Raw genomic sequence first — 17,211 nt, forward strand, 5'->3', positions numbered from 1 at the left:
AGGTCCCTGGTTGAAGGCATGTGAGAGGCAACCAATTGATATTTCTCTCTCACATTGATGTTTCTCTTCCCCTCTCTCTCTTTCTCCCTCTCTTTTCTTCTCTCTAAAAAATAAATAAAGTCTTAAAAAAATAAAAAAATAAAGAAACCGTTCTACTGGGGTGGAACTATGGTTGATTTTTAGACAATAGATGTCATTAAAAGTCAAGCATTTGGCCAACATATTTATTGAATGTATGGCTCTTTAATCAAAACTTCTATCACTTCAGTGAAGGTCAAACTTAATTTTCTCCAGGTTTTGGAAAAAAATCACTGCTTGGGTTTCTGAAAGAACAATCTCCTGTTTCTCTGTCTTCTGAGAAATCATGTAAGAAAATCCAGTTAATGATCTGGTTACTTAAAACCACTCCTTGGAGTGTTATTTGCTTTGCCAAGAAGAAGAAAGCCTTGTGAGCAAGCACTGAGGGTGTGTCCTTGGTTCCAGATTAAGTGTACAGAGCAAATTGTGTATTTTTATTCCTCCCATGTAATCTTACTTCACAAATCCCTTCAAAATAGTAGGCTTATGGGAGGGAGACTACTAAGCCGATTTCACTGCTAGTAAAATGATATGGGATCATATGGGAAGGGGTAGGGGCAGTTAGTACTTATGGAGCCCCTCTGTATAGCAGGCCCTCTTGCGAATGTAATCTCATTTATTCCTCCTGGCAGTTTGGCAGGGCTGGAGTTCAAGTTTCCCTAGCACAGCAGAGAATCACAGCACAGTAACTTGGCCAAGATTCCAAACAAGAAAGAGTCAGACCTGAATTCCATTCTAGGAATCTTTATTCCCCCAACTTCTGGTATTTCTGTGACATCAAACTACCTTTATATACCAATAAATACAGGAATGGTGAATCCAATCAGGGTGCTCCTATCAAGATAAAAAAATAAGAGAGCTTCATAGTTAAGAATAGTTTATGAATGGATGGAATATAAGATGTGCTGTTGGAACTGAAGTAAGGACAAAGTTCGTCAAGCTGATATTGAGCCAAAGTTGTTTTTATGTATTTAATTTTATTTGTTTATTTTTGGAGAGAGGGGAAAGGAAGGAGAAAGAGACAGAGAAAAACTGATCAGTTGCCTCTCCTGTGTACCCTGACCTCGGGACCGATGGAACCCACAACCCAGACATGTGGCCTGACTGGGAATTGAACTGGTGACGCCCAACCAACTGAGCCACACTGGTCAGGGCTGAGCCAATGTCTTTTGACATATGTGGAAGTTTCCCACTTTTTAGGCTCACCAGTGCTTTGAGAACAGGAGCATAAGAAAGAGATGATATAGGACAAGAAGCTACTTTCTATTTGCTTTGTTTATCTTGCCTCTAATAACTTATCACATGTAGTAGAAATTGACCTGTGATTTCCAGTTCAGGTGAAAAGTGCTTGCCACTTTACAGACCACAGGCAAGTTGCTACAGAGACTTGCTGCTCACTCTTACTGAGTTCTGCATACCCCTTTTATTTTCCCAAACACTTCCCTCAGCTTTTCTCCCAAAATATCACAGATGCAATTGCTTTTCCTAACAGTCTCTGCATTCCAATGGTTTTATCGTTTTCCTTTTCCCTGAATTAGTGCTTTGCTTGAATTCTCCTTCATTTTGTGGTTACTTGTACACATGTCTTGTTTTCAATATTGAGCTCTTTGGGGATAGATGATGTTGTTTATCTTTGCTTCCTACAGTTTAGCTTGCATAATTCACATAGGTGTTCAACTTTAGAAATACACTTGAAATGGTAGTACACATAAACTTTTATTTCTTGCTTATTTTTATATGTAACCATCATAGCATACTTTGTATAGTCTTTATAAACTTACTTGTAAAGTGTTGTGAAGTAGTTTTAAATTATAAACAAAAATGAACTTTTTATTGTGAACACTTTGGTTCTGCTTATATTTTCCAGCAAGGAATTAGATGATTGAAATAGAACGCACATTGAAAAGACTTGACACATTTGGCTAAATCTATTTCCAAAAGAGTTTTGTAGACTATGGTAGGCAGAGTCCTAAAACTGTCCCTCACGATTTCTCACTCTAACCCCAGGACCCTGAACATGAGGAGGTATCCTGCCTACAATTATGTTGCCTCACAGCAAAGGGAGATTTGGGCCTAATCTAATGGCATGAGCCCTTTCTTATAAAAGCAGACTTTTCTCCAGCTGGTAGCAAGAGGACAAGTTGGGAAGATTCTGAGCATGAAAAGGAATCAGTGTTATGAATGTCTGCTTGAAAGGAACAAGGAGGGACATTCACAAGACCAGAGTGTGGCTTCTCAGATCTGAGAGTGACCCTGACCCACAGCCAGGAAAGAAGGCAGGGATCTCATTCTGATAGCCACAAGAAACCAAATTCTGCCAGCAACCTGAGTCCTTGGAGAAATTATTCCTCAGAGCTCCCAGGTAAGAGCCAGCCTGTTTGACACCTTGATTTTGACCCTAGGGAACCCTAAGCAGAGGACCCAGTCAGGCCCACCTGGACTTTTGACCTATGAAACTGTGAGATAATAAATGGATGCTCTTTTATGCTGTTAAATGTGTGGTCGGTTGTTATGCAGTAATAGAAAATGAATGTGCTGGCTTACTAATCTATAGCAAGTATGTAATACATGAAATTGCCCACATCACTAGGGGCAGCAGTGAATAATGCTCCAGAATTACGTGCTATATTAAAAGCCTTTGCTGAGACAATATTGATTAAATTTGGGTTTTTTTGAATGCTGATGGGAATGAGCAAAAATAATAATAATAATTTTGTAGCCCTCTGAAGAAAAGACAGGAAATTCTTGGTGAGAGATGTGATATTGAGAGGAAAACAAAACAATCACAGAAGAAGAGATTCTATGTAAAAAGAGTGGTGTGTTGTGGGGGCAACTTTGCCAGCAAGTCCCCTCGTCCCCCATGGATGAAAGTAAACTACCAAGACATGATCTGTTTGGGGGGGAGAGGTGGCCAATCTCTCAGAGGAGGAAGGCTAGGAGCCCCTTCCTCAATGGCTTTTTATTGGGTTGTAATACACAGGAATACAGTTGGTAAGGATCAAACCATAGATTATATTTCAATGAAATATGAGGGCTTAGTCAGTGTCTGTCAGGTAAGGGGGTTGCAAAAACTTTGGGAAACATACTCATTTCCTGCTCAGACCCTTATATGAATGAAAGCACTCTTGGCAAAGCAGGCTTCACAGGACTTTAGGAACTCTTTCTTATGCTCCATCACCCCAGGTCCCACTCTAGCCAGCAAAGGGATGCACCGCCTTCCCCATCATGGGTTTTTAGGCTTAAGTGGATCAGAGCCAGGAACCGCTTCTCCCACATAGAAATGGGGACTCGGGCTATGTCAGAATAGCTGGGGGGTGAGGGTCCACCACTCCCTCTTTGTTGCAGCCCTCCAAGTCCTTCCATGATGGCCTCCCAAGTGATCATGTCTGGCTTAGGTCGCCCTACCCTCTCTGACTAACGGACCAAGTGTTGGAGGCTGAAGCAGAAGCAGCGTTGCTGCCAGAGACAAGCTTTGTCTCCTTTATGGCTTGTATTCTGGAGGTTGCCCACTCAGTCTTAGCCATGGGGGGCAGTTACAACTCCTGAAACCAGGCAGAGAGGTTCCTAACAGTGTGTTGAATCTGGTTTGTCCCAGTTAATGAATGCCATTGTTCATTTTTAAGAAATTGTTTAAGTTACTTGTTAGATACAGCTATTATTAAAATTTAAGTTATAAGATTAAAAATTATATTAAAAACTCAGGTAACAAATATCCAAAACTGATCGCTGCCTAGTTATTTTATATTTTATTATGAGCTATGCTTATTGAGGTTATTTATATTGAATGCATCTATACTGTAGAAAAACTGTATAATGATTCACTTTACATTTCTTTCCATCCCCTCATTAAGTGACATCACAGCTGAAGCTTGACATCGGCAACGATGGGAGTATTTATACAACGGAAGCTGTCAAATGCCTTTTCTGAGTCAATAAGATAACACAGAAGTTTTTCTGAGACTTGGATCAGAGATAGGGCCTTTTCCCTATTGGACGTGAACCCGAGAGGAGGTGAAGTCTGGCACACTGGCAGCCATCCTGCCAGTGTGAGAAGTGACCTCCAGCGAGAATGGAGCCGGCATAACAAAAGATAGATGTGAGAGACAGCGATAAACCAATCCTGCTGCCGGGGTGTGAGCCCTATTTCCAGCAGCACCTGATCCCACTTCTAGACCTAGACTTTTTGGCTAAGTGAACCAATAAATTCCTTTTGCATTTAAGATAGTTTAGATTGAGTTTTCTACCATTTATAACTAAAAACAGCCAAAAGGATACAAAAGAATTCACATCAGGTCCAGAATCACTCCTGGCCACCAAAAAGTCGTGACTGATAAGAATAACTTAGAGGGATGGTAATCCTCCTGACTTCAGTCTTGTTCTGTTCCTATATCATAATTCTGTGTTTGACGAAGATAATATTTACTTTATTTAAGGGTTTAATACGCCTTAAATACATCATTTTCCTTGCAGGCTGAGATCACCATGAACGCTTAGAGTGAGAGGCATTCTCCAGGCTCTCTAACCAGCCCACCAGCCCTCCCCTCCTCTTCTTTGATATTGAAAAGCTTGTATGTGGAGCAGCAAAGCCCCAGAAGATGAGTCATGATTCCCTAACCTCCTCCTCATCATTTCCTGACCCTTTACCAGATAGAGTCAACCCTTGAATAACTTGGGGGAAAGGGGTACAAACTCCCTCAAAGTTGAAAATCTGCATTTAACTTTTAATTCTACAGTAGGCCCTGCACATCTGAGGTTAGTTTAACCCATCGATGTGAAACTCACAGACACAAAGAGCCAAGTGTATTTACTGGAACAAAAAAGATCCTCATGTAAGTGGATCCATGATGTTTGACCCTGTGCTGTTTAAGGGTCAGCTGCACTACTCTCAAGTGTAGGCACGTATGCTTGTGTCTTATCTTTTAACAAAAAATTTTAAAAAGTAAAAAGAAAATAGAAAAGTCTATAGAATAAGAATATAAAAGAAAAATACTTTTGTACAACTCTACAATGTGTGTTTTAAGCTGTGTTATTACAAAAGAGTTGAAGAGTTAAAAAATTAAAAGTATATAAAGTAAAATAAGTTGTGGGAGGCTAATTTGTTATTGAAGAAAAACACTTTTTTTCAAATGCCGTGTAGCATAAGTGCGCAGTGTTTATGAAGCCTGCAGTAGTGTACAATTTGTTATTGAGGAAAAACACTTTTTTTTCAAATGCAGTGTAGCGTAAGTGCGCAGTGTTTGTGAAGCCTGCAATAGTGTACAGTTACGTCCTAAGTCTTCACGGTCACTCCCCACTCCCCCACTCACTGACTCCCCCAGGGCAGCCTCCAGCTCTGCAAGCTCCCTTCACGATAAGCACGTGTGACAGGCGTACCACTGGATTTTTACTGTAATTTTTATGTGTTTAGGTACACAGATGCTATTGCTGTAATTATCTACAGCATTTAGTACAGTAATATGCTGTATAAAGTTATAGCCTAGGAGCAATAAGCTATATCACACAGCCTAGATGGCTGTACCACCTAGGTTTGTGTAAGGGCATCTACGATATTTACACAATTAAATGGCCTAAGACACATTTCTCAGAAAGTATCTCCTTCATTAAGTGGCGCTCGATTGTTCTAGTGCATACAAACTGCTCAGAAATAGTCTGTTAATAAATCCCCATAGAATTATCCAGTCTTGATTTAATTTTATTTCCAATTTTAAAATTATTTTCTATGAACTGGAACCCTTTTGCCCAGGCTTTTGATGTATTTCCAGTCCACAAGGATGCTCTTAATATTTCCAAGTTATCTGCAAACAGAAAACCAAAAAGCGACTATGTTTTCCAAGCACATATTTACCTATTTAGACATTTGCTGGCACAGTATTCACCTGAAGTCTGAGAATGATGTGACATGACTAAAACCAAAGAAGAAAAGATGATAAACTGAACCAATGCACAGCATGAGCCTTCTTTTCAGCTCACATAGAGCAACAACGTAACTTTTCTTAATATTTAAGGTCTTCTTGACCTAATTCAATCCTTAACTGTGTATCATAAATGCCTATTTTTGGAGAACGATTTTCAGGCTACACAAAGAAATGTCAAACTCAATCTATCAGAGCTTTGGAATTGTCAGGAGAGATGAAAAACAGTATAAACAAAATTATTTATTTTTACAGGCTACCTTTGTAATTACACAGCAAGAGATGAGAAATTCTTCCACTGATATAATGGCCATCTTACATGTATTTTTATTTATTTCTAAGAATTACAATGGGAACTAACAAAGCTTCAAGATATTTTAAAGAAATGGTTTAAAATGATCAAAAATCTTGAAAACATTTTGCATCTGTGTGTGGTATACATGGTCTCTTAAAATTTTTTAAAAATTAGGTCAGCAAAACTACAGTCTAATGGTCAATTCTGGCCCATCATCAGTTTTTGTACTTCTAAAAAGCTATGAATGGCTTTTATATTTTTAAGTGATTAAAGAAAAAATCAAAAGAAGAATAACCTTTTACGATATGTAAAAATGATCTTAAATCCCAATTTTAGTGTCTACAAATAAAATTTTATTGGAACACATCCCACCCATTTGTCACAGATGGCTTCATTCATGCCACAGCGGCCAAGTTAGTAGTTGTGCAAAGCCTTGGGTATCTACTATCTGGCCCTTTCCAGAGAAAGTTGGCCAACCTTTATGAGCTTTCCCCTAAAGGAACACTGAGGCCCTGGCTGGTGTGGCTCAGTTGGTTAGAGTATCATCTCATAACTGGAAGGTTGTGGGTTCAATTCCCAGTCAGGGCACATGCCTAGGTTGTGGGTTCAATCCATGGTCCTGGCACAGGGGCATGTGATTCCCCCCCTTCCTGATGCCCACCAGCTCCTGACACAGGTGGTACCTGGTCTAGCACTGATCTCCAGCAGTCTGGGCATATATGGGCGTGTATGGGCATGTTGTGCCAACCATATAATGTTTCTTTCTCTCCCTTCCTCTCTCTTTAAAAGCAATGAAAAAAAATGTTCTTGGGCAAGGATTTAAAAAATTAAATGAAAAAAGCAACACCAAAGCCTTCCATAAGCCACAGACTTCCTCACAGAGATTTCTTGTGTCAGTGACACATCATGTTTAAAAAAAGAATTTAAAAAATGCACAAGTTTAGTAAAGATAATATAGTTACCATATTCTAAAATAAAATATTAGGCATGCCTTTATTAGGTTTAGAATGTTTTTCCCACTTTATGCCAGTGTAGCATAATTATTAAGAACATGTACTCTAGGGTCATTCTTTTTCCTTGAATCTTGATTAGCTTTCTGAGACCTTAACCTCTCATAAGCCTTGGGTTTCCTGTATAACAGAGTGATAATGGTACCAACCACATGAAGTTATGGTGGTATTAAGTAGGGTGATCTCTTTTGAAAGGTATTATTAACTCAGTACCTAGCACATAGTAGGCATGCATTACATTTTTTTAATAATTATCATCCTCATCTGAAAATAAGTTGTCCAGAAGTGGTTGTCCGCTCCTGGTACTAGCTGTAACTTGTGTTTTAACAAGGAAACCCATAAAGCCCTACTTAGATAATGTCACACAGTAGGGCCTCTCTCTCTGTATTTATTACATGCAGGAAAACTGTCCCAGGTGCATGAATTCAAGTGTATACTTGTCAGGAACATGGAAAAAGGAGGCCTAGAATATCTAGAAACAAAAATCATAGAGACAAAAAGTGTTGGAAGGCTGGGCAGCAGCTGGATTAAGCTCATGTCTAGAAAGTTGGGATTTATCCATGTGAGACTCCATTCCAAGTTTTTCTCTGGGGTGTCCACAGTTCTGTGACAGGCTATCCATGAAAGCTGTCTGAATTAGTAGCTAATGTCTTTTTTTTAGAATTTTGTTCATTTTATCCATTTTATGTAAGTTAACAAGGCCATTTTGTTTTTATTACTTGATGCCTTAGTTGATGTTTCCAACCAGATAGGCGCTTGGAAAATCTCGCGGGTGTAATGCTGCACTTCGTGGAAAGTTAGCCACTTCCCCCGTCGGGTTTGCTGCTCTCTCCTCCCTGAGCTTCCTTTATCCTCAGGAGCGCGATGACTCTGGATTAACACAGACAAATCGGAGTCCAGCAAACACGATTCCTCAGCTGCGATGCTACCTCGTTTTTCTTTCCTCCTCTCTAAACAGATTGTGACTGCCTCGGCAGAGGTGGTCTCTTTTGATCACCAGGGGCGATCTGGGGGCAATTGTTAAATGGTTGAGGAGGAGAACCTTCTCTAGCTCCCCACAGAGAACGAATCTCTGCCCAAAGAGAGCTATCAGGGGAGACAAATCCCCCAAGACAAACAACACTCCCATCTCCTTATCCCCCCAAATCATTTACAGAAATATCAGAATTCCAGAAGGCAGTAGGTATCTCACAATGCAGCCACGAAACAGATTTTCTGTAGGTCTACTTCCTTTTTGGGAAAAAATGACATAAAACAGTCTGTGCAAATCTTATTTTACTTCCTGTGTTTTGTATTTTGACATATTGTTTTTAGGAAAATCCCTCCAGATTTTATCCTTGTATCTCAATTATGGTTGAATCATTCTGGTGTATTGGGTTTAGTCACTCAAAGGAAGAACAAAACACTTCAGCGTTTTTATATAATGTAGTTGGAATCATGGTGAAGAAGACAAATACAAACACCCACACATCAACCTAGTGTGTGAGGATAAAACCCCAAACTGTCAAGGTCACACTCATGCCTGTGAGGGGAAGGGGTGGGGTGGCCTCTGTTACTGGTAGGAGTAGCTCTCATCATCGTATTCCAGCTCATCTTCATCTTCATCATCTAGCAGCCCATACTTAAATTTCCTGTAGACAGTGCCATCTTGGCCCATGTAGACTATATCATCATCGTCATCCTCATCATAGTCACGGTCTCTGTACTCAATCACCTGATCCTCTTCAAAGCTGGTGCTCTCGCGATAGTCGCTCTTATAGGAGTAAGACTTGCTTGGGTTGGCCAGCTTTTCATAGCCCGACTTCTCCGCTGACTGAGCTCGGCCCCGCGATTTCCTCCAGACAATCACAGCTACCCCAAGAAGAAGCACCAGCATAATGAGGGAGCTGATGAGCAAGGCCGTCTTGGAATGCTCAGGGGCAGACTCGATCTCTCTTGCTGGAAGGATGCACTCATCTGTTGGAAGAAGACGCCAAAAGGAAGATGAGAGAGAGAGAGGATGAGAGAAGATGAAATGGGAAAAATTAGTTTCCGAGGTCAAGAACTTCACATTTATCTTTTAAATCTAAAATGGTGGAGTCACTCTCTGATTTTCTTAAAAAGCGCACCACTCTGCAGAGCTGTGGTGAGGACTGCACGAGAGTCCCAGTCTATGTCAGATGCTGCCATCAAACCCTTCTGGAGTGAAGGTCATTGAGATTCAATGAGAGATCTTCTCCAAAGGGAGCCCCCTGCATCCCCATACCTCATGGGTCAGCTGCTAAGTGTCCAGCTTTACCAATCGATTCTTCTATTTCTCTCCTGAGAAAAATAGTCCATCTTGGGCCGTGATTCACTAAATGCCAAATAACTAACTTTGACTTTTGCTAAGACTTGAGACTTTTCCCCAGCTACTCTGAAGCCTGGTCCAACATGATTGTGCCACCATTCAAAGACAGAACATTATTTATAACACCCATTGACTCATTTCTGTGCGGAACTTTAGATTTACTTACGTCCCAATGTTGCTTGACAGTTAAGAAACTGAGGCCCATTGAAATGAAGTGAATTTTCACATTGTCAGAGCTAAGAGTTTGTAGAACAATCAGAATTCAAACTCAAAGATCCTAACTTCATGCTGTAGTCTGAAGATGTTAGGATAAAACAGTTTGACAACTGTTTTTGACTTTTTGGTATCCTGTGGCCCTAGTCTAGTGGGCAGGGGAGAGAAGTACCACCTTTACAATTCTTCTATCATCATTAAGATTGCAGACCTTGAGAGCTCTGCCTGTCATTCATCAGCTTCTGTTTTGATGCCTTAATTGAGAACATGGACTAAAAAAACTGTCACAGAGGGAAAGATAAAGCCATAATTTCAGTGACGAGTTCATTTTTCTTACTTTTCACCCATTTATTCAAGTGGTATGACTTGAGTAAGCTGCCTAACTTTTTCCCCCCTCTTTTTTAACACACCCACTGGGACTGCAAGAGAAAGTATAAGAGAACTAGAAGAAAAAGAAAAAAACAACAACAAGCAGGCCACATTGGACGTACAAGCTGAAATACACAGTTTTCCATAAATCCTTTTTGAGCCATCTGAATCTTCCTCCACGGTTATTTTATGAGAGATTCTAGGTACATTGTACATACTAGCTTTAATGATGTGATATTGCTGACAACTATTTTAAGGGCAATTATTTTTGCTTATTAGATATTGGCTGATTACATCTGATTCATCACCACGATATCTTTCTCTTTTCGTTAGTGATAAACAAGTTTTCTGTTTTATTGCAACTTCCATTCTCATGGGATTTTGCCCATTAAGCTAGTTTCTTTTCTAAAGTAACAGCACTGTCATTATGGCTTTCATTAGCAATACAGCACAGAATTTTTCCCTGGAGGAAATATGAAAGCACCAGAGGGACGGATAAGCAATCTGTGTGCGGTACTTGGAGACAAATACTGCCTGAGGCAGAAGAATCAATAAAAGACCTTTTGAGGTTGGTTCAATTACTAGGGCACCGTATGCAATCACGTCTTACTGCCCTGCAGTCTTCGGTCTGCAGAGTCAGGGGCGGCCCCTGTGATCTGGCCTCAGTAAAGAATGAGTAGATAATCAAGAGTGCTTAGACTTTTGCAGGGTTGCCCCAGGTGGATCTTTGAGAACCACAGAAGGCCCAGGAAAGCTGACTAACTGGTATTTAATAAGAACAGTCTTACAGAAAATCTGCAGCCAACATGCACACATTTCTGGTTTCATTTAAAGCCATCGATGTAATTAGGGTTATTATTCTTAGCTGACACAGCGTGCGTGTTAGGCAATCAGACCCTGAAGGTGGATGTATATGAGGAGCTGGGAAAATCAGCCATTTGTGGGGGTGGGAAAGCTGAAAGGAGTAAATCATTAGTTTTTGGAAAGATGCTATTTAGAATTTAATTGAAAAAAGCTAATTAGAAAAATAAAGTAGAAATGGCTGGTAGCATTTGTGGATTGCGGATCTACTTCCTTTATAAATGTATATGTTTCCATAAATATGCTGTGAGTTTTTGTCCATGATACAGGACAAAATACAGGCCATGATACATCTGAACCCCAAGGAAATGCTCTACTTCTGGAACAGAGAATTTATTTTAAGAAGTTATTTTTAGACATGTCTTGCCTCCTCACACAACCATATCAAAATTACATATGAAATATAGAACAACCATCACTCAACTTTCAGAAATCAAGTTGAATGGAAGTTTGACAACTACAGGATTAAAGAAATCACATCCATCCAGACTGGTGGGTGGGGCGCAGATGCAGAACAGGCTGGTCCCTCACGCACATGTGGTGGATAAAAATCTGGAAGGATATCTTGGGAATGAGGAGTCCCAGCCCCACACCTGGTCCCCCAGCTCAGGGTCCCAGTGACAGGCAGATAAGTCCCCTCAACTTCTGGCTGCAAAAACCAGTGGGGGTTGTGTCCGTGGAAGAAACTTCTAGAGTCATGAGCAGTTCTTCTTAAAGAAGCCACACGCAAACTTACTCAGACTCACTCCCTCTTATCTCTAGCACCAGGGCAGCAGCTTAAAAGGCACCAGTGGCATACAGGGAGGAAGTGAAGTGTCTGACATCAAGGTGAGCAGGGGCCACTGTCTCTTCTCTAAACCCTCCCCACAGAGCCAGAAGGCTGGTGTCACATCTGAGACCCCGTCAAGCTGGCTAATCCTGTTTGCCCTACCCTGGATATCCCCAGAGAGTCTGACCCACCCCATTTATGGGCTCACCCAAGCTGCTTTTCCATGTGAAAGGCTGGTCTTTGCCTCACAAGTGGTGAAGCCAAGTGGTTTCACCAAGTGGTGGCTTCACAACGTCTTAAATCCTCTCAAACACGCAACAGATGGACTCAGTGAGCCCCCAGCCCTCATACCTCTTGCTAAGTGGCCCCAACCATGGTACTAGAAGTAACCACCCTAGATTCACAGCTTGGCTTGCCTGGGAATCTCCAAGTCCGACACAAGTAGCAGTCATCTCAGATTGCTTTATAGCTCAGGCAGGGCGGCCCCAGGCAAAACACAGGTGGGGGCTGACCTTGGCCTGCCCACACAGTGGACAGCTACAGACCATGCCAGAGCACCACTCCCCTGCCCCTGTACAGCTGATTCTCCACAAAGGATCAGAGACAGAATCATGCGTACGGAGATCATTTTGATGGTTGCCAGATGTGAGGGGGTTGTAAGGGAGTAGGTGAAGAGGTGAGGGATTAAGGAATACAAACAGGTAGTTATAGAATAGCCATAGGGATGTAAAGTACAGTGTAGGAAATGAAGCAGCCAAAGAACTGCTTTGACCCGTGAACAAGGGTGTGGGGATTGCCTGAGGGAGTGGGGGGTGCTGGGTGGGGCAAAGGGAGAAAATTGGGACAACTGTAATAGCATAATCAATAAAATATAATTAAAAACAACAAATTATTTTTTAAGAAGAAATGATTTTATTTGGAATGATTCTAAGTTTGTGGCCAATGAGGACCAAATACCCATATGGATAAAGTTAGAGGTGGAAGACATTTCGGGGGCTGGGAATTGGTTAAAAATGTTTGTTTCCACTTCACCTTCACCGAAATCTCATTTCTAACATGATTTAAGTCTCTAATGGGAAGGCTACATTCAGGTTGATTTTTGTAGCATGATTCTTCAAGATAATATTGGCATTAGCTTCCTTGATAGTTGATTCTTTTCCTTTTTTCTCAGAAGTGAAGAATAAAGAGAAAAGATTCAAATAAAAGACATTTGTACAGATAAAACTCAGGCCTACTTGAGCTTTAATATTGAAGGTAGCACAGTAGTGGAAAAAATGCAGGCTTTGCAGACCTATGGACCCACATTCTAATTCCAGATGAGCCTCTTAACATTAGTGTAGATGGGCATGCTCATCATACCTTTCGAGCCTCAGTTTCCTCATCTGTAAAATGGGATTAATATCTTCTTAGATGATGAAAAGCAAGTTTTTTTAAAAATATTTTATTTATTTATTTTTAGAGAGAAGGGAAGGGAAGGAAAAGGAGTGGAAGAGAAACATCAATGCCTGCAACCCAGGCATGTGCCCTGACTGGGAATCGAACCGGTGACCCTTTGCTCTACAGGCCCATGCTCAGTCCACTGAGCTCCACCAGCCAGGGCTATGAACAGCAAGTTTTAAGTACAGTGGGCAGGCACATATCAGCCATTCTCTAAAAGGGTAGTTATGTTGATTTTTCAGAACTTTCTATCCTTTTCTCCCTCCAGCTTCCAACAGCATCCTGAGGCTACATCCTGCCTCTGCAGGCTGCTCGTGCTCCTCCCTCACCTGTGGTATCCTGGCAGTCACAGCACTCTTGGGAATTGCTGGGATCATTGGTGCCACAACAGTGCAGGCAGCGGCTGTCATCCATGAGCAGCAGCAGGTTGGCAGGGCACACAGTACAGTTCTTGGCACCAGGTCCTTTGCATTCTACGCAGCTCTCGTGGCATTTTTCACAGTTAAATTTCTCCCCCTGTGAAGAACAACCAGGAAATTCTTTTTGAGTGAGGAGGGACTTTCAAGACCCTGGAGATCCCACATGGGAGTTCTATCTTATCTCTGTAAGGAAGGGAGGCACATGGCGGACAAGAGAAAGGTGGTCAGTTCTGGATGAAAGACAGAACTAACTCTCAGCACTTGGATGGATCCATTGCCGGGCCTTTCCCTCTGAGACCCACGGGTAACATACTGGGAGAACGGGCCTCAAGAATAGCTCAGGTTACAAACTGATAGCTCATGCTGTTCCTAGTCAAGGACAAGTTTTGTCTGGCCCACTTTATATTGACCTTCGCAGATTAAAAGTATTTTCATTCATTGCCCACATTTCAAAGTTGGGGTGTTCCACATGTAAATTCATCATTCCCACAAGGCAATGCCACTTTTGTATCTGATGCTCTCCTACTTGATATAACCAGGGGTGTCCAACCTTTTGGTGTCTCTGGGCCACACCTGAAGAGGAGTTATCTTGGGCCACACATTCAATATACAAACACTAATTAAAACTGATGAACAAAAAAAGGTTTTAAGTAAACTCAAAGTTTGTGTTGGGCTGCATTCATATCCATCCTGGGCTGTGGGTTGGACACTCCTGCCACTTGCTCTGATGTCACCAACACATAGGTGACACATCAGATTCCACCATTCATCAGTCTTGCACTGGGGTTTTCTTTGACCAAGCACCTTTGACTCATTACCTGCTTGGCCTCTGTCCTAGAATAATATGAACTGTGATTGTTTAACTAAAGCAGTTCAATCTGGGTGGGAAGAGGATTGAGAGATGAGGAGAAAGTGGCCTCCCTCCTGCCAAGTTGCTCCTTCACTGGTGCTAGAAATGAAGATGACAAAAGATAGCTCCCATTTCACTGTCTCACTTTGGAAAGATGGTACAACAGAAAACAAAGGAAAGGGCATTGTCTTTCTTGAGCACCTGGGCCTGTTTTGGGCACTGACAAAGTATTTTCTCACCTATTATTATCTCATCAAATCCTGGATTAGGAGTCGGAATTCCTGGGTTCATTCCCAGGAATGAACTTTGTTATAATACTTACTACTCCTGTGGTCTTTACCAACGATTTAATCTCTCTAAACCTCAGTTTCACCAAAGTGTAATGAGTACTAATATCGGAATGTAAAGAGACCTCATACATGAACATGTTGCATTATGTTCATTTCACCATGAGACATTTACTAAATTTCTAGAGCTTGGAAACACAATCAAGAAGTTAGTGGATTCAGAAATCCACGGTTTCTGGGCAAGCAAATAAAAATATATCTTAATACACTGTGGAGAGATAGAGGAGATGAAAAATAACATCAACTATGTAGTTCTAACATTATTCAGATGTTTCACAATGCGGTAAGAAAGAAGATATTTCTAATTTCTGACATAACATTCCTATGTAGACCTGAAACTTCTAAGGTTATGAGCAATGAATGTAGAGTTAATTCTGAGGCCCTCATTACTGAATTTCCCCATTGTCGATTTTATATCTTCTTTGTTCCTTTGATTGAAATTAAAACCACAGGTAAATAGCACCTTTAATCTCTGATGCAATAGTAGATTTTAAAATATTACACCGGCACTACAGAGAGTATTTTAGGCCTTTTTTTTACTTTGCCTAAGTGACATACAGAAAGTAGCTCGCTTCCTTCCCCCTGTGGAAGGGCAGAAGCCACCGCGCGCGCAGCACTCAGTACCTCTCCCACTCTGTACTGCCCCACGAGACAGTCCGAGACGCAGATCCCTCCCGCCAGGTGGTAACTCCACACACAGGACGAGCACTTCAGTGGTTCTTCTCCTGAAAGAAAAAAGCGAGTCTAAGTCATGTGACTGACCTTACATGTCTGCCTTTGTCTTGGTTCCAGAACACTTGGGAATAAGGAACATGTCAAGTGAATTGAAGTAGAAGGGTGAATTGATCGAGGATATGAAAAAAGTCTACAAGACACCAAGTGAACACCTAGAAATTATTCATTCAGTTCAATCGATGTAAACTTTCCGTTTGGGAATTGAGGATTTGGAGATGACAGATCTTTTATTAAAACGATGGGATTTTCAGGGAATGAGAAATCATGTAGAGCATTTATAAAACCTTCAATTGTCATTCCGCTTATTTTCAGCTTGTATGGAGGACAAGGATGAATACCAGCTGATTTGGGGGTCCTAAAACTCAGTAACTGGTGATTAGGCAGCTCCTAATTGAGGAACAACACCAGACCTGAAACTTAAAATGCTAGGGCTAAGAGAATTTGAAAAATATGTTTTAGAAAAGGTTTTATTTGTTTAATTTTAGAGAGGGGGTAATGGAGGGTGAAAGAGAGGGAGAGAAACATTGATATGGGAGAGAAGCCACACAACCCAGGGCGAAAAGAATTTAACAGATCACTTTGTCCATTGGTTCTTAATATGGAAGTGGTAGTGATAGTTTCCTTTGAAATTCTCTTGAAAACAATAAGCTCTTTTCTTGGAAATTTGACATCTTATTTGTTTATTTTTTTTAAATAAAACTGAGGCTCAGATATGTGAAATCACTCATTCAACCGTTACATAGGTAATGGTTGAGTCATGATCCAAATTCAGGTTTGTCGACTCACAGTGCAGTGTTCTTTCTGTCCTATTTTCTACTTTAGCACAGGAACCGCCAAGTAGAAGAAGGCTGGAGCTATAGACTCTCTTTCCTATGGAGGTAATTCCCTTCTCCTCATTCAGAAACCCAGAGAATGGCTGACCCAAGCATTTCTTTCCATGCAGCTGTCAAAGGATAACTTCTGGAAAGCGTTCAGAGACAGGAGTCCTGAGTTCTAGTTCATTCTCTTAGGAAGGCCCTGACATTTTTGCCGAGAACTTTAAAATAAGCAGAGAGACACACAGGATGTGGAATGTGCCTGGTACTGTGACTTGGAACTTGCATAGGTCTTCCAATCAGAAGCATATTATTGTAAACAGTGCTTAGTTAAACTTGAATGAGAACTGTGAATCCTGTCCTGCAAATTCACTATGGAGATAAACATTTCATGCCTGATCTGCAAGCTCAATCATTTATAATGTTTCCATGGAAAATGAGTTTTGAGCTATAAACAACATCTTAGAGAATAAACCTTTATTACTCAGCTGCTTCTTTGCTTAGGGCTGCCTGTAGTGATATAAATTCAAAGCCATTCTATTTTTATTTTACTTTTAGCTTCATACAGAATTTCCTACATGTCTGGAACATAATTATAGTCTCTGATGAAAGAATTAATCTTTCCCTTCTTTATTCCTTTCTACCCTACATTTTTCTAAAATATAGCTTACATGTCTTACTCCAATTTTAAAATATGGAAGTGTGGAGTTTGTTTTGATTTTTGTTTTCTTTATGAGGCAAAATTAAGGGTAGGAAAAATGAAAAATTAAAA

At 40.9% G+C, this 17,211-nt stretch overlaps 1 protein-coding gene across 3 annotated transcripts in view; it reads right to left on the reverse strand.

The window, feature by feature from the left end:
- Nucleotides 1–8,561: 8,561 nt before the first annotated feature.
- Nucleotides 8,562–17,211, reverse strand: part of PCSK5 (proprotein convertase subtilisin/kexin type 5) — a 424,235-nt gene continuing 415,585 nt past the window's right edge. For all 3 annotated transcript variants that reach the window (XM_037030322.1, XM_037030321.1, XM_037030323.1), the window contains 3 exons: nt 15,514–15,614; nt 13,603–13,789; nt 8,562–9,251 (listed from right to left, as the gene is read on the reverse strand). In XM_037030322.1, coding sequence (XP_036886217.1) covers nt 8,848–9,251; nt 13,603–13,789; nt 15,514–15,614 — 692 coding nt within the window. In that variant the 3' untranslated portion in view covers nt 8,562–8,847. The remainder of the gene's footprint in view (nt 9,252–13,602; nt 13,790–15,513; nt 15,615–17,211) is intronic.

Source organism: Sturnira hondurensis, unplaced genomic scaffold, assembly GCF_014824575.4.
Source record: "Sturnira hondurensis isolate 20B ecotype Veracruz unplaced genomic scaffold, ASM1482457v3 Scaffold0020642, whole genome shotgun sequence".
NCBI classification, from domain to species: Eukaryota; Metazoa; Chordata; class Mammalia; order Chiroptera; family Phyllostomidae; genus Sturnira; species Sturnira hondurensis.